This window comes from Etheostoma cragini, chromosome 5 (assembly GCF_013103735.1).
Source record: "Etheostoma cragini isolate CJK2018 chromosome 5, CSU_Ecrag_1.0, whole genome shotgun sequence".
Lineage (NCBI taxonomy): Eukaryota > Metazoa > Chordata > Actinopteri > Perciformes > Percidae > Etheostoma > Etheostoma cragini.
Genome location: NC_048411.1, coordinates 4,065,921 through 4,087,491, shown reverse-complemented (window position 1 = coordinate 4,087,491; position 21,571 = coordinate 4,065,921). Strand labels below are relative to the sequence as shown.

At 41.0% G+C, this 21,571-nt stretch overlaps 1 protein-coding gene across 1 annotated transcript in view; it reads right to left on the bottom strand.

Annotated features, from left to right (window-relative positions):
- oxct1a (3-oxoacid CoA transferase 1a) overlaps nucleotides 1–21,571 on the bottom strand; it is a 46,515-nt gene that overhangs the window by 10,583 nt on the left and 14,361 nt on the right. The window contains exons 8-13 of the mRNA XM_034871148.1: nucleotides 11,556–11,663; nucleotides 11,157–11,271; nucleotides 10,237–10,331; nucleotides 9,530–9,578; nucleotides 9,067–9,139; nucleotides 7,954–8,029 (exon numbers count right to left, since the gene is read on the bottom strand). Coding sequence (XP_034727039.1) covers nucleotides 7,954–8,029; nucleotides 9,067–9,139; nucleotides 9,530–9,578; nucleotides 10,237–10,331; nucleotides 11,157–11,271; nucleotides 11,556–11,663 — 516 coding nt within the window. The remainder of the gene's footprint in view (nucleotides 1–7,953; nucleotides 8,030–9,066; nucleotides 9,140–9,529; nucleotides 9,579–10,236; nucleotides 10,332–11,156; nucleotides 11,272–11,555; nucleotides 11,664–21,571) is intronic.

Sequence of the window (21,571 nt, the reverse complement as noted above, 5' to 3'; positions counted from 1 at the left end):
AGACATGTCGCTGTTGAATTGACCTTTGTATTGGGACACCGGCAAAATTATCAAGGACAGATAATTTAATACCTGAGCAAATTAATGAAACCTGCATGAATAGATAGCAATGGATGTGAATGAGAAACTTTAGTTTTTGTAATTGGGCGAGTTATTTTCTCAAAATGTATGGTTCTTGGTACAATTCCAGCAGCTGCATTCTGAGCGTGTAAAATGTTTCAATGGTCGTACTAAGATGCAGCACGACAGGACTTCATTATTGAAAAGAATTTAGTACCATTATAAGAGTAATGTTGCAATTAAGCAGAGTGATTCTCTTTAAACAAAGAATCGCCTCGGACATGTGACCTCCTAGATATAATAAGACCACATGCCCCCACATGAGACCTGAAACTCTTTTTCAGACAAAGGAAATGGGCCTACATGGGTAAGGAAAAGCCTAAAAACATACCGAGTTGACCGTTGTCTGAGATATGTTTTCATGCTAATTGAATGTGTCTCTAGCTTGAAACAAGCTAGCGCAAACCGGTGATTAGCTTCTAATGCTAGCATTCGGTGTATAAGCTTAATCGCTATTTTATACCACTAACAAGGCTCAAAATAGCAACACACTTCTACGGTAGCATAATGAGGGTCCCTACGTGTAAACCGAAGCATTGAGAACATTGTAAGTGTACAGACTTAAAAAAAAAAAAAAGTTTAAAAAAAAGATGGATTATAAAGAAAGTAGCATTCATGTGTCCATGTGCGTGCCATCTTGGAAAACACAGTCGAACAGGAACGACGTGCAGACAGAAGTCTACAGTTGGGTTATGTCTATGGTTATTTCGGAGGACAATAGTTCTGGAGAAAAGTGCAAACAGCACTAATAAAAGGAAGCCAAGCAATCAACCCATTCCGAACAGGCCACATCCCAAAGACAAGTGTTAAAAAATGAACATAGCCCGCAGTTTCTTTCATAGATTTACCACCCACAAATATCTAGCGAGCACCGGCTCTTATATAGGCAGAAAAAAATAATGACAATTGCAAAAAAATGTGAGCGAGGCACACAGCAGGAAGGAAACTTCAGGAGGCATCCCTTCAATACATTAGCCAGTGTTCCCTTTTCATTGTCTTTTAACAGAGTTGCTTAGATAATATGGTTTAACAAAAGGATATAAACCATGTCTGAATGTTCACTAAAGAGGTGTCTATTCCGCTAAATATTCGTTACCTTCCGCTTTCTTTGTGTTGTAAATTTAAACTCTGGTGGATTTCTGAGGACTATGGTTAACTGTGTCTCAGATCTCTGCAGGGTAAATCGAGACAGCTAGCTAGGCTATCTGTCCAATGTGAGTATTCTTTTGCACGACTAAAACAACTTTAGAAAGTACACGTTCCACAAAAACAAGTACCTTCCCAAGGCTATTTTGCAGCGGCACTGGTGCTCCGTTCGGCGCCTAGCGCCGCCCAAGACAATTGTGATTGGTTTGAAGGCATGCCAATAAACCTGAGCATATTTGTCGCCCATATTGGAAGCGTAATTACGAATCCCCCTCTGGCCACGCCAAGACCTGCCCTACAAAGTTGGTTGGGGTTAGGCACTTGACCTAGAGTGGTTAAGGTTAGGATAGCCGATTGGTCAGGGGATAGGACCTGTACAAATGGGGTTACGTTACCTTGTGTAAGCATGGACACCTGGCGAATAAATGCTTTGGTGTGGCCATAGTGGGATTCGTAATACCGCATCCCAGAATGCTGTGTGGAACGCTACGCTGTGGAGTGTGGTCTGGCTATGCGAGACAAAAGAGAACTAAAAGAATATCCTTAAATAAAACCACCAACATATTTTTAATTAAAATAGTTTCCATTTTGACTTTTACCTTTCAAAACACAATCTCCCCATCTTTTTAGTCAGTTTTTTTGTTCAACACAAAGTATCTTTTAGGACGACACTCCAAAAGGAAACCTTGTCCTTTTTCCCATGATCAATGTTAATGCATTTTCTGACAGTGAAGAGAGTCAGAGTGTCTAGGTGGTGTGTGCAGAGGCCCTAAGGGGATAATCCAGTCTGACCCGATAGAAGCAGGTCTAGATTTCCAGCTGCTGATGTACTCCACCCAGCAACAAAGATATAGTTAATCAAAGAGGGCATCTGCTTTTAAAATTAAACATTTGTGTTGAAATCCTAGGCTGGTTATGATCATAAAGAGTCAAATAATAAGGAGCATTTGAAGTAAATTACAAAATGATCTTGTTTTGCAGTGGGGGGCAACGGAACCATTATTTACTAGGGATAAAAAAATAAATTGGTGTGTGCTTAGAGCCATTGAAAATGCAGACATCAAGCGACTGGAACTGTTAAAGGCCATTGATTTTTAAATACATTTTAGCTTTGAAATGAAACGACGCCGCTACAGTGCCAGTGTTGGATCGAGTGACAGCAGCCAAGCATGCAGGAATAACAATTGAGTGTGTGTGCACACGGTGAAACCTCCCACTAATGCTTATGACCTTCTTATGTAGAAAAAACTATCATAAATTAACATTGCTGTGGCGATAGACAGTTTCGGGCTCTGATGCACACCGAGTTTTGTCCATGACCTATACTGCTGGTAGGACTGGCATTTGCTTTCGTCTGAATTACCGCTTTACATGTGGTTATCTGAGGCCTCTTTGATCGGAGCTCTTTTAAAGCAGTAAAACTGTGACGAAGAACAAATGTATGAAATGGCACGATGGCATAAGCTAAAAACCTATTCCATCTTGCTCACTAAAGTGAGTTTATTGTATATGATCAAGCTTCAACTTCTGGTTGGCTGTCTGTTAGACTTGTTTTGTCTGACTTACTGTAGCTTGGTTTCTAGGCTGCGTACCTGTGACTGTGGAAAAAAACCTTTCTTGATTACACTAAATATTGGCATCCCAGATTGATATTTCGCCAAATAAACAGTTTTATGGAGACTGTTGAATATGGAGGCATAATAGAGTCTTAGCTTGCTGGTCTAACCAAAGCCCTGCAGGTTTTTTACAATTTCCTCTTTGGTTGAGCAAGTGTTCACTTTTCAGTCGGTGACAGAAAAAACACAGAAAATGACCCCCTTCACAATCCAAGAGTTCCCACTTACCAACTGGCTTCCTTTCTCTCCCCCCCAAATTATCTGACAATATCTGCTGTCTGATACAAATGGCTCTCTATTTAATAACATAGCGACGGACCGCCAGAAACCTTCGTTACCCGGACAACTAATGACATGAATCAGAGGGAGAGATGGGAATGACAGGAAGACAATGGCCACTGTGTTCAAAGAAACTGGGAAACATAACCATTTACAGTATGTATCTGGTGAATACAGTGTCATCCGTCACATACATGGGAGGACAAAAATGTACACAATGACACTGAGGGCTTTGTACTACTACTAGGGCTACACCAAACACCTGATTTGGTTCATAAAATGATTTTTGACCCACGTTTCTTTTGGCATTGTTGGACACATGCAGCCACTTTCCTGAAACCGCTTGCGGGACTTACACAAGCCCACAGTGGTCTGCGGCGTGGCGTGTATGTCCGAGCCTGGCTCCAGCGCCTCCAGCTGTAGGCTGTCAGCTGTGTGTCTGCCTGGTATACTCTCGGACGGCCACTTAGCTCTCCACAAGCAGAAAAAAAGGAGCTTAAAACGCAACTGGCGATGTGATCTTGTGATCTGGACGGGAAGGGACTCTGGGAGTTGGAAGGGGCGTGTCGCGATTATGCCTTCTCACAGTAACAGTCACAACTACTACAAATACCTCATAGGTCAACCAGGTGCAGGAAAATCTGCTTATGATAAAGCAGTAAACCTAAAGTTCTAAGAAAAAACTGGACTATGCTCTAAGGTAAGCAGCTTGATGAACGCCGCCATCAGTCCTTATTATGAGCACTTGAGCTAGTAACGGCATTTTAATAGTCAGTAGCTTGAAGGGTTTTGGAACCATTTCTGATGTTGCACTTGTTTTCTCCATCTACTGTAAAGTCAACAACTATCAAACTGAATTCTGCTTTAGAAATACACTGCTGGATTTGAGGTGACCATACACATATATTTCTTTACAATATCTGTTTATTCCCCTCAAGTGAAAACTGCTCAGGCAGCCAAAAACAACAAAAGTCCAATCCCGTTCTTATTTTGATTGATTTGATTGATTGATTAAGCTTCACCCTTTCCAGCCCATCTTTTATTCTATTACCACTTTTTCTTCATCTATTGTTTTTTTCAGATGTTTCAGGCTGAGTGGACATGTAAAAGCATTTGAAAGCCCTGAACTGGAAAATGTTTATCTGCATTTTGCATAATCAACTATCACGCTGAGAGTACAGCGTCCCAAACGCCTACGTAAAACGTTTCTAATTTCACGCTATGTACCCAACCCATCTTTAGATAGTGAAAAATTTCCATTATCCTAGAAGGTGGGTAATTCTCCTCATCAATCCTTTCAAAAGAGGAGATAATGAAGATCAAATGTGTAGGTGAGGACAGTGTGTTATTTTGCTGTTCAAACTGTCCAACTCTAGAATGGCCAAACAAGATAAACTCCCTGTTTGTGTATAACAGCTCCACGGCAGGCCTTTAATATCTGCACAGCATGTTTAATCAAGCATCAGTTAATTAGCAATTACCATGGACAAACAAGTATGACTGGAGAAATAAAAAAAAGACATTGCAACATTTAGAGATCACCATAAATGACAGTATTCTTTTGCACAGTGCTGCCTTATGATATCAATCATGTTTGATTATTAATGTTTAATTCTCAAGGTCTACTTTTTCAAAACTCTAGTATCCACTTGGCCGCTTAGATGAGAATAGATGCGGGAATTGTTTGGTTTCGGTAAATAAAATCACAGAGCACAGTCTAAACCTGCTCTTTTATGAAAAGTGCAATGAGATAACTTTTGTTGGGATTTGGGGCTATGTAATTAAAATTGAATCTATAAAATAATGCACTGCCTGAAGCAACTTTGCAAACAGCTGTGTGGTTGAGGCCTTCCACGTTGTGAACAGTCTTTAAATGGGCTCTTGACCTTCTTAATCACTGATTGGCCTGTTGAAACATCTAGCAATAATGTCTAACAACCATTATACTTTAGCACTCACAAACCCCCTACTGCTTAGTGTCGCATTGCAAGACCTCATTCCGCAATGCTGTGAAGTAAGGTCAGGCTCATCCACACATACTCACCGATAGGATTATTAGGAACACCATACTAATACTGTGTTTGACCCCCCTTTGCCTTTAGAACTACCTAAATTCTACGTGGCATTGATTTAACAAGGTGCTGAAAGCATTCTTTAGAAATGTTGGCCCATATTGACAGGATAGCATCTTGCAGTTGATAGAGATTTGTGGGATGCACATCCAGGGCACAAAGCTCCGGTTCCACCACATCCCAAAGATGCTCTATTGGGTTGAGATCTGGTGACTGTGGGGGCCATTTTAGTACAGTGAACTCATTGTCATGTTCAAGAAACAAATTTGAAATGAATCGAGCTTTGTGACATGGTGCAGTATCCTGCTGGAAGTAGCCATCAGAGGATGGGTACATGGTGGCCATAAAGGGATGGACATGGTCAGAAAAGATTCTCAGGTTGGCCGTGGCATTTAAACGATGCCCAATTGCCACTAAGGGGCCTAAAGTGTGCCAAGAAAACATCCCCCACACCATTACACCACCACCACCAGCCTGCACAGTGGTAACAAGGCATGATGGATCCATGTTCTTATTCTATTAACGCCAAATTCTGACTCTACCATCTGAATGTCTCAACAGAAATCAAGACCCATCAGACCAGGCAACATTTTTCCAGTCTTCAACTGTCTAATTTTGGTGAGCTCTTGCAACTTGTAGCCTCTTTTTCCTATTTATAGTGGAGATGAGTGGTACCCGGTGGGGTCGTCTGCTGTTGTAGCCCACCCGCCTCAAGGCTGTGCGTATTGTGGCTTCACAAATGCTTTGCTGCATACCTCAGTTTTAACGAGTGGTTATTTCAGTCAAAGTTGCTCTTCTATCAGCTTGAATCAGTCGGACCATTCTCCTCTGACCTCTAGCATCAACAAGGCATTTTCGCCCACAGGACCGCCGCATACTGGTTGTTTTCCCTTTTCACGCCATTCTTTGTAAACCCTTGAAATGGTTGTGCGTGAAAATCCCAGTAACTGAGGAGATTGTGAAATACTCAGACCGGCCCGTCTGGCACCAACAACCATGCCACGCTCAAAATTGCTTCAATCATCTTTCTTTCCCATTCTGACATTCAGTTTGGAGTTCAGGAGATTGTCTTGACCAGGATAATTACATTAATGAGAAATTGAACAAGTGTTCCTAATAATCCTTTAGGTGACTGTACATTCCGGGATAAGAAACTCTCCGGGTTGTTTTGTATTTCTTCTTTAAACCAATTACAATCGTCTTGGGTGGCGCTTAGCTCCAGACGCAGTGACGATGGCTCTGCACAATGGTCTCGGGAAGGAACTTGTTTTGGTTGAACATTTGAACCCCGCAAAAGAAAATGCGACATACAGTATTAAATGAATTTAACTGTACAGTAATGTGAGCTATATAAATTAGCTGGACACATGGTGAAACGTAATTTGCACTGACCAGTTTATCGCCACGTGTGTGTTGTCCATAATAAAACCCATCCTCAAACTCATTTTCCAAAAGAACCAAGCAGGCCTGCCTTATTGCACAATCCCACTTTCCCTTTAAAGCTTTTCTGGTTCGGAGGTTCAGCAAGTTGTTTACTGAAGCGAACAGAGTCAGAAACGGCAATACACAGAGAGCGGAAGATGAGGGGCATCCGGCAAACTCTTTCTTAGTCCTTGATCCCCTGAAAAGCATATCCCTGTACTCTGTTCTCAAATAATAACAACAATGGGGGCACCTTGAATTTGTTTCAACAAAGACATTTTTTATGATAAGAAATGCTGAAGGACACCATCCGTAAAATATAGAAGAGATCGGATTTAAAGGCAGGTTTGGTAACTATTTGTATTTCTAATAAACACTTTAACACTCTGCTTGTGAAGAACAAAAGAAATGCCTCCTTGCCCCGCTGCACATACTCTACCCCTCCTGTGTGCGAGCCTGAGTTCAACGTGCCCCATAGCTGACAGTAGTTTGTTTCAAGCATTCTGTAAAGATAATATTAGGTGTATGTGTAGCAGATAATGACACATGAAGTGGAATTGTGGGCCTTTCTCCGCTATAAAGCAGCTGGCAGTGGTGCTCTTGCCTGTCTGTGTGGGTCGGAGCCCAGAGGGTGGTGGGAGGGTTTAGATGGACCCCAAGGAGATGCTACTTTCAAATCTTGCTAACTTTTTAACATCACCAACCCTGCTTTAAGTCTAAACTGTCCAAAAAATAAACATATAATGTTTGGGGGTTTTGGACTGACAGTCAGACAAATCAATAAACTGGTAGATGCCACTTTTGGCTCTAGGAAATTTTGGTAAGATTTGTAATATTATGTTATAGATAAATCAACAGATTAATCCATAATTAAGGCAACTTTCAGATACAGCACTAATTCAGTTTTTTCTTAATTTGGGTAGATCCTTAAAAAGTCAAGTGCATTAATGATTGAGTCAAATCAGAAATAAACTCCAGTATTATACAATTTCTAACCAGTGACAGACAGTTGACCGTCTACAGATAAATAATCTAGAACTATGTAGATACAAGTACATGTATAAAATATGTATACCAGTTACATATCATACAAACCAACAGAAGAGCACCACAAGCTTTAATTTACCAGAGAATGAACACCTCTCTGACACAAACCGAAAACGAAAGACTATCATAAGCTTGACAAAGCAGCATCTGGAGCATGCATATTGTACTGGTGTGGTGACCCCCAGCAGATAGATCAGAAAGCATGACTTTGGAAAAAGGTAATGGATGTGTGTCATCTAAACCCAACTTACTGGGATCATCCAGTTGGCTAGGTCTCCATGTTTTGACACCTGCATGGCTCCCAGCATGGTCAGGTTGATGTGACCCCTGAAACAAGAATGACACAACAGAAGAAGACAGTTGTCAACTTTAGAACCAGTTCAACCATCAAATAAATGCATTTAGTATTGCTATATTTAGCCCGGAGGGGTTGTGAGAGGACCCACAATACAACTGCAAATATTGGATAGCTTCTCAACGCAAACCAATGTCTTCACAACAAGAACCATCTTCCCATTTCTACAGTTTTCCCAATAACCAAACTTGTCATACGTAAAAAAACTGGTGACAAGGTTTTATTGTCATTCCTTTTTACACTACTGCATCTTCTTACCAATGCATTGTTTTGAAAATATTCTCAGTATGTTGCATATTTAGTTTCTGCTAGGCAAATGCCAGTTATACATACATGGACTGTAATAGCAGAAAAAAGTATGATTCTGCGGGCAAGTATTATATCATCTTTCTAATAAGAGAGCATGTCCTTTTTTTGTTTCTCCTAATTCAGGAGTTCAAAGTCCTAAGTGAGGTTTCCAACAATGCCTTCGGAGCAGGTAGGAGCTTTGTTTGGGCTTGCAGTTGGACAGATTTAAAGTGGAATTTGAGGGGTTGTAATTCTTTCTAAAAGACTCTGGACCACGGTTACGTTTGGTCCCTGCCAGTGTGTGACTGAACAGCCCTATTTATGAGCACTATTGGATTTTCACAGGGTGGACATGTACAATGGCTGCTGCAAGGTGTGCGGGTGGGCAATATCAGACAGCTGGCAAATCAATAAGAACCAGGGACTAAGGGAATATGGCAATATTTATTATAAGCTATTTATTAATGTCTAGTGTTGCAAAGTTTGGCTTTGTCCTGTGGTCAAATCCAGTGGTTATAGCTAGTGTACAGTGCAGGTGGTAAATTATTGAATTAAGAATATATTTGCTTCTTGTTTTGGTTTTTGCATAAACTCCACTAACGACTTTAGAAAAGTGACTAATTTATTTCATTAACTTTGAGTATGTAAATTCAGAAATGTCAGGCATATCGAACTTAAGCTCAGTCAATACGCTTTCAAAGCTAACGCGTTGTGGCCTCACCCTCGAATCATGGCAAAAGACTCATCACTGGAGAAATAGGCGGCCCCTGGGAGAACAGTAACAGTTTCCTTCCCTGCAGAGCGGAGAGTTGACCAAATTTGGGATTAAATTATCAGAGCAAAGTTAATCACAAAGTTAAGCATAAAACACAAAGAGGGAAAAGTAATGTACAAAATACATTAAAGAAATACACAAATAAATGGATGAATTATGTCAACAATATGTTAATATCATTTTAAAAGTGCATCTGAATAAAAATGTTCAGTGAACTTAACAGAGAATCCAGTGTGGTAAGCATTCACCTAATTGTGTGTGTATATCGAAGGAAATCAGGGAGAAATACTGCATGCAAAGTCACATTTTAGCCCAAAAGGCTTAATCCAGCCATAATTTCGTTAGACCAGTGTTTCCACTGCTTTTAACATTTATATGATCATTGGGAAATTCTTAGGATAACCCTCACCAGCATTAATCAGGTCTGCATCCACTGCATCCTCAGTGGGGTATGGGCCCTATGCAGAGACAAGTGAAGATTAACAAGAATGAGCGCACAGGCGGGCAGCCACACATCACTCAGCCTCACAGGCCATGATCTTTCAAGGGAGAGACAGACACAATCATATTTTGATGATTTGATGAGACATTGATTTTCTCTGTGCTCAACAAAGGGAGCAATCGTTTTGGATGAAGATGAGAGTAAAAAAGGGGAGAAGAGACATAGGAGAAGTCGACGGGAGAGGAGAGGAAAGGACAAGGTCTCTTTAAAACTGGCACTGGAATAATATTTAAAAAAACTTAGCATAGGCCCTAACATTCTCCTGTCAACTCAACTGATTGGAAAGTTGCAGCAGCAGCCACCTTGTTAAAAGCTCAGCCAGCAAATAATGACTGTGAGAAAGACTAACGGAAGAGAAAGTGTCAAACTGCCACAATCTGTTCTACAGCAAACTCAGCACATTTTAACCGAGGACCCAAACTGGGATTGATACCGCTCAAATGAGTGGCGATATATCTTGTTAAGTGCTCAGAGCATAATTCAGTTTCAAAACACGTCCTGCCGCTTAAAAAGTCTACACACAGATCAGAAAATATGCTGCTCGTTAGCTTGTTCAGTTGAGATTGAAAGCACCAAAGCCTGAGTGGGAAGAAAGCTCTCTGTAGGCATCTTACCAGTCCCAAAATTCCATTTTCACTTTGGAGGTGTAGGGTAATGTCTGGTTTTATGAAGTTGCTGGCCAGCATGGGGATACCAATACCGAGGTTAGCTGATTGGATCTTTGTTAAAGATGTTAACTTTTACATTTGTAAACATGGAATGGAAATCAATTGTGTTGAAAGCTGCTATGACAAACTACCATACACTGCACATCGTACTTGGACATTTTTCCCTCTCATTCTCATTATAACAGTGATTAAGTTCAAAAGATGTGTTGTGTGGACAATGCTCAAACCCATAGAAGTGTCAAGTCGTAACAATTTAAAGATACTGAAAGCCTACCAACTATTCATTGTGTGCTGAAAATAAAAAATATAAAACAGGGCATATCTTTCTTTTTGTTGTGGCTATTGGACACCAGTAACAGTAACACCTGGTTCGGTTCGTAATTAAAGCGCCAATACTACGCGCATTTTCAGGTTCATAATTGTATTTTGAGGTTGTACCAGAATAGGTTTACATGGTTTAATTTTCAAAAAACACCCTTTTTTTGTTGTACCGTTCATTGCTGCAGATAGTGTGTTTTTAAAGTGGCTACAATCCATATTCCTATGGTAACAATATATATCGCGATGTGGCAATGAAAAGGGTTTTGGATTATGAACCTTATCAGCTGAATCTGCTGCTCCCTTTGGCTTTCTAGAGTGAAATAGAAAGCCGTGCAGATTTTGAACAGCTCACCCGGAGACTGAAGGCAGAGTACATTCAGAAACTCACTCAAAGCTTGAGTATGCATCTGGAAGCACCAGAGACACAAAATAACACCCCAAATCCCAGAAAAAGTGTTTTTTTTATTTTTAGAATACGGGAACCTAGAGAAAAAAGTTATCAGAGTCCATAATTTGCACAATCCTTGTATTCTTTAAAAGGATACCATACATCCCATCCTCAAACTCCAGGGCGGCCCGTCGAATGATCCTTTCCCGAACAATATCGGCGTCCTTCTTTGGTTTAGGACTCTCATCTTGGCTTTTTTTCACTGTGCGTTTCTGGAGACATATACAGAGATATATGAGGCACAGGGGGACAGCATGTTGAGAGGCTATTTCTGGCTGAGTACAAGAGCTCATATGGATCACAGCTTGTACGTGTGTTTCAATGACAGAAAGGTAAAACGCTGCAACAACAGCTTATGTCAGAAAGTGGTTGAACCAATTGTTAATTGGCACATCTTTTTTAATGGTGACTTGCACATAATGACATAATTCAGAAACTGGTTTCTATGTATAATCTCTCTTCAGTCATACAAACTGGGAAAGGCCACGTTTTGTACCTCGATCCTTTTCTCGTAGCTGGCTCCCTGGACGATCCTGTTGACGTAGATGCTGGGTATGTGGACGTCCTCTTCAGCAAAGGTCCCGACGTCCACCACCTCCTCCACCTACACAGAGACAGAGAGTGATGAGCTCCACCTTCACTTGTAAAATGTCTCACGACCATTGAGATAGAAGTTCAGATAAGGAAACCGCACACTAATGGCACCAGGATATAACCTCTGCCTACCCAGCTATGACATTTAACAGATTAACAGATATTTTTTTGCCATCTTGCAGGCTAATCTCAAGAAATGATTGTGTAATTTTAAAAGCCAAAAGAAATGGTAATGTTCAACTGCTTTTTACAGCAGATGATATTAAAATCCTAAATTTGAGCCACAGGCAACAGTGAGCGTGACGCACAAGCAGACATTTAGACTCCAGATATGATCTCACAGGTTTAAAAATTCTGCTACTGTCGTCTCTTTCACTGGGATGAGAGGGTAAATATTTGTGGGAGAAGGTGTTGCATTTATTCTTTTAGCAACTCCACCGAGTCCTCTGAAAGCTCTCTGTGTACCCAAAGCCAGCTTGGCCGGCTAAAAACAGAAGACACAACAAGCCCAGCGAACAGAGCTTGATCCTTGGATCAAAGGCGATGGAGAGTATGGGGTTCGTGGAGGATTTTGGTCTTTTTTTTTTACTTTTAGCTACACATCTTAAAAATTATTTTTAGATCTTTTCCACAAGCCCTGTCCTCAAGACTCTCTTACAAGGGCTACATTTCAGCTCAGCGTTTTCTGTGAATCTCAGTTAAGCTGCTATAAAATTGGCCCCTTCTATTCTCTAAATATATCCACATAACACCTTATTACATTTAATATGGTAGCACATGATAATGTACATGTCTCAGATATCTACCAAATGATATGTTCCTGACTCTGAGACCAACGTGCATCACCTTTATGTGGAAAGTGTCCTGCAGCAGAAGTGAAGTGTTATTGCTGTGAGACTAATTAGACACAGATGGAAATGGCTATTGATTTGAGCAGAGTTGGTTCAACATGTCCAGGATAGAAATCGCAGAATGAGGCACCTGCTCCCTCCTCCTTAGATAACATAAGTAACTGAGCCAACAGCTTCCACTCATACAGCCAGGGCTTGAAATTAACACCCGACCACCCGCCAAATGCGGGTGGATTTAGCAATCTGTCAATCTACCTGCCACGTTGGCAGGTAGCCAATGAGAACTGGATGATTCATTAGGCTTTTTTGCAACTGTTGTTCTTTTACATTCTGACAAAGTCTGTCATTTTGATGGATTTTAGCTAAAAATGCGGCGGCACGTTATTGGGGAGAAGACGCCGGTTGAAAAAAAAAAAAAAAACAACAAACGATGAGCATGAGTCAAAGAAAAGTTAAAGAAGACAATTTAATAGAAATTGGCGACAACGGCAAAGTTCGTGAGAGGCTGATTTATGACACGAGTACAGAACAAATGTACTGCCGTGACTGTTGTGTGTATGGTTTGGAGAAAGCCAAGTCAAAATCATTTTGTAATTGAAGCTAAAAACTTCAAATTAGAAGCAATTAAGGACCACGAGTCATCAAAAAGCCACCTACGCACAATAACATGTAATCTAACAAAGACTGCGCTTCCGGAGGAGAGGCACTGACGTCCATGAAAGCAGCGCAGTGTGAGAAGATGCGATTGCTGTTTCGGAAAACATTCATGCGATTCCTGTTTTTCACCTTTACGAGGCATAAAAAAAAATTAAAAAAAACTGGCTGGTGAGAAGTCATTGTGGCAGGTGGACTTTTATATCCACCTGCCACAATGCCACCTGCAGGGACCACCTGCCACCTGCTCTAGCTCCTAAAACTCCGATGTCATGCTCCTATTTGTAGGCTGTGTTATTAAACACATTGGTCCCTGAGATTTTAAGTCAACATAAGATTTAAACTAATTCAGGCCATTGTTAAAGAGGACTGATTTTCCTTCATCAAAAAGAAGAGGCTCCCAAGAGGGAGGAGACTCAATTTTGTTTTCCCTGAAGATTCTTTAAGGGGGAAAAGCACTTGAAATGACACAAAATTAAATGAAAAAAGAAGATTGTTATCACATCTTTGGGGACCAAAAGGGGAATTAACCACGGCAATATACTGTAACTCTCCTCCTCCCTTTCACATTTCTGTGCTTCACTTCTGTGTAGCTCAGACTGTAACCTACTTATTCCATTTACATACAAATTCAAGTGAAGCTCTCTTTATCTCCACTTCTTCCCTCAGCACTCAGCGCTGACTGAGAGGAGTCAATGGCTAAGAGTGGATCCCATCTTAGCGTTGTCATGGATACGTAGGCTTTGGTCTGTGGTGAGCTAGGGCCACTCAGGGCTAGAGAGTGATTTTAGACTCTTTCTGGTTCCCTTGGTCGGGTTATGGTAAATCTCTAACGCTCCACGGTGAAAACGAGGCCATGCGAGATGAGATTGGTAGCGCGAGAGAATTGATACAGCAGTCCCACACATCCACCCACATCTTTCTCTGGGGGCTCGATCTGTCTTTTGTGAGAAGAATGATTTACATAGACATCTTCATCATGCAACATTGAGCTCATCCCGTTATGAAACAGTTACAGTAATAAAATGGGGACGACTCGGTTGCAAGGGAATCGCAACAAATATTCGGTGGCATGAATTTTAAGACGTCAGAGGAATTCATTTAATGAACAATGTCAATCCCTTATTTTGTCTTCTCAATCAACGAGTGTCAAATAGCGTGCCCCATAAAAACCAACACCACTACAAAAATCACACCTCAGACATGGGTTCCTCCACTTCCGTTTGTTCCCAAACACATGCAAACAAATGCATTCAGCTCGATTTTCAATTAGCCTTCCAAAGCTAAGTCCCAGCACAATAACAGGCTCATACAATTTAAATACGCGGTGTACATAAAAAAAGCCTCCCGTTCCTTTCATCTAGGTGATGTGTCCCGGCTGCACCAGTGCTCAGATGCAGTTCACACAGGATGATCAACGGACGGGGACAGATAGAAGTGTGAAAATAAAATGAAAAAACACACACGCAGGTGTGTGGAGCCAGCAAACAGGCACACGCACCGACACACACATTGATATTCCTGTATTTGGAGAAGGATTTTTACATCAATGAGCCCGGAGCAAAGCATGAATTATACTGGCAGTAGAATAGAGGGAATCAAAGTGCCCTCTGGGGACAAAACAAGCACTTTTTCGAGGGTTTGTGCTTTTTAATGCTGAAAGCCTTGTCAAATCTTGTTACTCTCACACTGACTGATCACGCTGCTACCAGATTCCCAGAATAAACCCCCGACAGTGGTGATGCATACCCTGTTTCCCCAGGTTTCCTCATTCTTTTAATGTCTGGGTCAGATGAAAGATGGTGTGGCTATGGGTGACAGAGCATGAGGATAACAGTGACACCACACTCTAATTATCCTCGTTTTTTTTTTATAGCCTCTCCATCTCCCTCCCAGTGCGCGTATGCGTGTGTGGGCATTGGGCCACGCTCTGCTGCCACTTTCGGGCCTTAGCTCCGACTTTCTCCTGTAACCCAGAATACTGACAACATGAGCGGTCTGTTTCCTCTCAGTGGAAACTTGCCCCACCTACGACAGCCGTCATGGTCTCCAGAGAATTGGAGACAGCCAGCCAATCCAAACCCTAACAGCATTACAGGAACTAAAAACGGCATGTTTCAAATGACACACATTGCACATAAAAGGACATTGTATCATAAGGATATGGAACTCCACTCTACGTTCAAATGGTACGGTTAAGATTTCAAAGAACACATAAGTCTCCATGCAATGTGCTTCCTATTCAGATGATAGTCATCAGGGGACTTTGAACTTGCATTCAGAGCGGAGAACGTGCAAATTTCAAAATTCAAACATTGCACTTTTATGTCCAGCAAATCTGTCTTCCCCTTGTAATGCCTCCCATAATCTTTTTTTTTTTATTAATCTATATTTACTTTCCTCTTTTCTGCCTAATTAAGTCTATGCCAAACTTACTCTTACACAAGTCAATGCCATCACCCAAATGCTCAGTGTGACCATTCAGGAACAAGTATTATAAATTGAAACAGTGCTTTAGCAAAAACGTTTTTGGCAGTGCAGATGATTAAATACCGGCAGGAGTCTTATTTAAAAAGGTACGCTGTGAGACACACTGGTTATTAAAAATGTTAATTTGCTTTTCTGTTCATCTTAACATGGGATTATATCTTCAAATGTGTGAATTAACGCAGGAGAGACCTGACCTCAGACTACATTCAGTCGACCACTGTAGACGCCAATATGGATTTTATATTTAAAAACAAAACTGGACAAAAAGACGACTAAAGACTAAACTTCCTTTCCGAGAAATGAATGTAGAATAGTATTTGGTCTTGTAACTCGGATACGTTATCACGTTTTATTCCTTGGCTTACAAGATATGTGTAATATGTAATATATTTGCTGTATTAAATCACAAAATGACCATGATATATCATCAAATATCAAGGTTATACAGGTATCTATGACCGTCAACATAGTCAACGTCTTGCTTGCAATGACGTTGACGGACGGTGGGTTCGGGGTACTCAACCTGGCAACCCACATGAGCTTCGAGTCTGCAAAGAGGGGCCGGGGGAGACGACTGTGCAGTGTTTTGAATTTGGACTGCAGGATCCATCTTAAACACTAACTGTCTGTAGTAAATATTGCTCCTGTGATTCATGAGCTCACTACTTAGTGTACCCGGAACACATTTCATTGTCCTCTATAGTATCAAGGTCGCTAATTCAAGAATGGATGTGTCGTCACACATCTCAAATGGAGATCTAAATACAATGTCATGGCTATCAGTGACATGATGATGCATTTCTTTCCTACAAGTGAGCATACACACACTGTTAAGGGGGGGAAAATAGATGTCACGGATGTCAAAGGCTTTTACACCCATCTGTCCATTGTTATTATAGAAATGTGCTGTGGAAAAGAAATTAGCCTGCCCTGCAATTACCACCGGCACTGGGTAAATACTGAGGACAATGTTAACTTTGACTCAACCTTTATAGATATACTGATTGAAAACAAGTGCCATAACTATATTGCACAATACAGATTTTTTTTTCAAACTAGCAGATACAGAATCTATTAAATTATGCTTTATATCACTTTTATAACATTGTGGTGGTAAACCAAAGAAACTGAAACATACTCACAACACCCTTCCCCACAACTTTCTGCAGAAATGACACATCCTTGGTAGAGTAGCTAATCGATACACATGTTTAGGCAAGAAATGAGGGGGGGAAATGAGCAGATTTATAATTATTTGCCAACAGTAGCTTGCGCAATGGAATTAGTCGAGGGTCAAAAACAAGGCAAGAAAGCTCAACAAGGCATAAAAAGTGCTGATGAACACATTAAACATGTGGGCTGGGATAAACATGCACCAACAGATGATAGCACGATGATCACAACTATCATTCTGAGGCCAACATTTGTTTTTTCCTTCCAATTCATGATTTAAGACTAACAGATGTTTTTCTGCAAATGTGAAGGATTTTTCAAGCGATTTTTGTTTCAACACATATGTACAGTGGGAGGCTAAGGCTTCATCCTGGGGATGGAGGTCATTCATATCCAATTAGACCTCCAGCTTGGTTAAACCAACCCAACATACCAAAAAATGCATACGTTTAATTCATGCATAACTGGTTGGTACTACACTGCCACAGTAACACAATACAGTTGAGTCTTTTACTGTGACTGATTCGGATTCTATTCAGTCTCTGGTGCATGATATCCCACAATGCAATAGGGGCCTTTCACTGTACTGCGATATGGGAATTACTAAACCAGCTGGATACCGTGGAGAATTCAACAATTGAATAGCCGGGTTTGGTTGCCTAGTAACCGGGGCAGGAGCTGGTGATGATTTGGTCATTTTAAAAGTGCTTTTACGTTATCTTGTTTTCTGACACCCTCTGTGCCTCTTGTAGTATAGAATAAGTAAACAGTAAATGTGTGTATCAGGATTTGGACGTGGACTGCAATGATGCGCAAGTGGTAACTGACCTGAGGGAATGAAGCTGCAGTGGTGGGCATAGTCAACGTTTAATCTGATAATAATGGCACTTGTCTTATCATGATGTGATGTATAATACAATTCTTATTCTTATTCTTAAATGGAGTCAGAACGTTACACAGCACGTATGTTAGCACCTGAGGGCTTGAATGCAATGCACACATTTACTGAGCCTCCAGCTGGGCTTAGACTACAGGAGTTTTAAGATCTGAACCGATTTTTAAAATCCGGTTGCACGTGCACGTAAGGAGAATCTTCACTTTTCCCTAATCTCAAACACTACGACATTAAGAAATAATGACACATCACGTTCTAGAGGATATCAAGATTCACGTGCCAGAGGGAGCAATGCTCCGCCCCATGTGATCTCGCTCACGTGATCTCATGGCAAAGCAAATGGGAGACTGACGCGTGGTGACAACTCGCTGGAGCCATAATGATGCTTTGCAGTGACAAAACAGAAACAGAGGCAAAATGAGTGGGGATTAAAAAGGGGTTAGGGAGACACAATCACCACAGTCTGTCTGTTCTTGGTTCTTTAGCAAGAACTGGAGGTGAGTTTAACCCTTTCTGTCTCCCGTCTCCACCAATGTGTTGATATTCTATGACCAGATATACTGATAGGGGGATTTTGGAGTTTCCTTAGTCTAGCTTCGCCAGACCATCCACACGCTGTGGAGCGGAGGAAGGTCTGGCTAGTCCACAGAGCATTCTGCAAGGGGAGAAAAACATCTTCTGGCGCTTTCTTTGAACCAATCACAAACGTCGTGTGCGCCTCCGCACCGAGACGCTGTAAAATATTACAAAACTCAGATTTGACACAGTCTAGCTAGCTGTCTCAATGTACCCTGCAGAGATCAGTCAACCATTGGTCCTCATCAATCCACCAGAGATTAAAAATCCAACAAAGCCGAAGGAAAGGGACAACGGCAAAAATTCACTTGAATTGAATTCCATTTTTATTTATATAGCGCCAAATCCCAACAACAGCTATGTCCCAGCGCTTTTCATAAAAGAGCAGGTCTAGACCGTCCTCTGTGATGTTATTTACAGAAACCCAACAGTTCCCACCAAGAGCCAGCACTAGGCGACGGAAACCTCGAGCAGAACAGCGGCTCAGGGTGGGCGGTCATCTGCCTCGACCGGTTGGGGGTGAGAAAAAGAGACAGACTGAGACAGACAGAGAGAGAGAGAGAGAGAAAGAGACAGAGAGACATGGAGAATTGGAGAAATACATCCATCCGGCGGAATTTCCTGCAGCACCGGAGCAATTCTGGAAGTCAAGGATGTAGACTAGAGTTTCCTTAACTCTGATTAGAGGAATTCATTTTGCAACTGACTTGAAGTTTTCAACTAATCTAATAAATCAACGTAGTTGTACTGTTGTTATAACTGCTGTTGCTACTAGGGGTGATCCGAGTATCCGGCTGAAACCGGTACCGAGTATCCGGTACGGATAAAGCACTTTTGCCGAGTACAAGTATTTTACGAGTAATATGAGTCAATATCCGTTTTTTTTTTACTTCATAATTGCAACGGCATGTGTTGTATTCAGTGTTGCAAAACGTTCTGTATATAGTATGTTTGTTACCATGACAACACCATTGATCTGAAGCTTGATGCTGTCATGTAAATAGTTTTCAAATCAGCAATAAATATAACCATTTTTGATCAACTCATATCAATTGCATGCTTAAATAACATACCGGTTAAAGCCCCGCACATTTCAAGAGAGCCTGACCCACTTCCGGTTTAAATTGGACCACTTCCGGTTTAAGCCCCGCCCAGTCCAAGTACGGATCCGGATACAGATAATTCATGTGGTAAACAGATACAGATAATGCTGTACTCGCTCATCCCTAGTTGCTACCTTTTGACTGAAACTGAGAAGTGCTTAATACTTATTCTACCCAATTTGCCCTTGTCCTGTCAGTCGCACGGCACAGTGGCCTGACCTTTCTGCCCTTTGATAAAAAACTGCTTGGCCCCTGAACAGCTTCAGAGGAAGAAATCTGGTACAGCCGACAAGCAGCTCACTGTGTCACATGATCGACGGAGAGCTTGCAAGTTAAACAAATAGCTTCAAAAACACCTGAACCTGTCTGTTTGTTCTTTAACAAGCATTAACTAGCGCACCAGGACAGCAGGGTCAATACTGACGCCATATCACCAGTATTATGACTGAGCAGGAATCCTCAAGATACGTTCACTTTCAGAGAGCTGGATATCAGAGATAAAACTGTTCTTGAAATACCGGTGTATCATTTTATTGTCACCAATACGTAGGCCTGTCATAGATAATGCTCATGTTACTGCCATAAAAAAGGCACCTTAAAAAGGAAATGGCGGGTACAATCTGACAAACACCTGATAAGATAAAGCTATAATGGCATTCCATGTACTTAAACACACCCTTAATGAATGTTATTCCAAATACATTTTTAAAATGCAATTTTCTTATTTATTTGGTATATATTTTACACTTGGATACATGTTTACATGTCGGAATTTGAGGTGGATCAAATAAAGAAGAGGCTAAAACAAATGAATAACCCCTGAATGTGAGGAAGATAGTCTTGAAATGTACTAAATCCTGTTTGATATAATTTGTCAGACAGTGGCACATTTTACACTCAATGCCCCGCCAGAATAAAAAGCATTTATTTCATCCGTGGATGACAAGTGTCTGAAAGTACTATTTATGATTTGAACATGAAAACAGAGTGAAATGCAAAATCTTCAAAGACTAGGTTGAAACTGACACATTTCTTTGACACAGTCTGTTAAGGAACATAACGTTACATTTTTAAAATGGATTAAATTAAGTTCAGATGCAAATGTGATGCTTTCCTTTCCCACAATAAAATGATCTGTGACAGGTTCTGATTGATTGAGCCATTAATTCTTTTCAGAAAAAGGCAATTTATAATAACATTTCTTTAGGCAAAATGTCCAGGACTCTATTAAAAGCTGGATAGGCTGTGTCCATGTTTGAAAAATGAAGCCACGCTACTTTTCCTGAATACATGAGAGTTTGCAAAAGCTGTTTTCTCTCAGTCCTGCTTCCTGGAAGCTGGTGATAATTTGGGACCTAAATCTCACTTTCAACCCTCTCTCTCTCTCTCTCTCTCTGCTGTATACCACACAAACAATCTTAGCAATGCACCTGGGAATTGGGGAAAAAAAAACACGCTTCTGTTACTCAGTCCAAATGCAGCCTGGGTCTCTAAATCCATTAAACAATTGTTTCATGCTCTCCACTCACCAAAAATACCCTGAGCAGACGATTCTGGGTGTACAAAGGTTAAGGCAGACTGTTCAATATTAAATCCAACCAATTATGCTTGCATCTCATAAAGCAGCGTTCTGAGCAAAGCTGCATTATCATTCATGTCACTTCTGTCTACATCACAACTCCAGCAGACGTCACACGGACACATTTGCTAGTGGCATCACTGCTATGCTAGTGACTAGTCTCATTATCCCTTTAGAAGAAAACAGGCTAATTAGATTTTTACCATGGCACCAATTCTCCATAATTCATTGACATCCATCATTTGTATCATGGACGTAGTCCAAACACATACACTGGGTTAGGCATGATGCGAAACAGTACAAAATACGGTCTTAAAAAACTAATTAAATTCCGGTGCTTACCAATAAAAAACAAATTTCAGTGATCAATCACCTAGAAAGCTTCCGCAACAGCTCTGTAGTGAGTGAGGAAATTTACTTTCCCCACTTGGCCCCGGACATTTCTAATCAACAGAAGACTAAATCTCAAGTCTGGCAACTGTGGAATAATTGAAAATGTGCTTTGTGGAACCCAATTAGATTTACAGGTGACCCCTTCGCTACCGATTTATTTGTCAGAAATCGCCAAGCACCTGGGTTTTGTGGTTTTCACACATG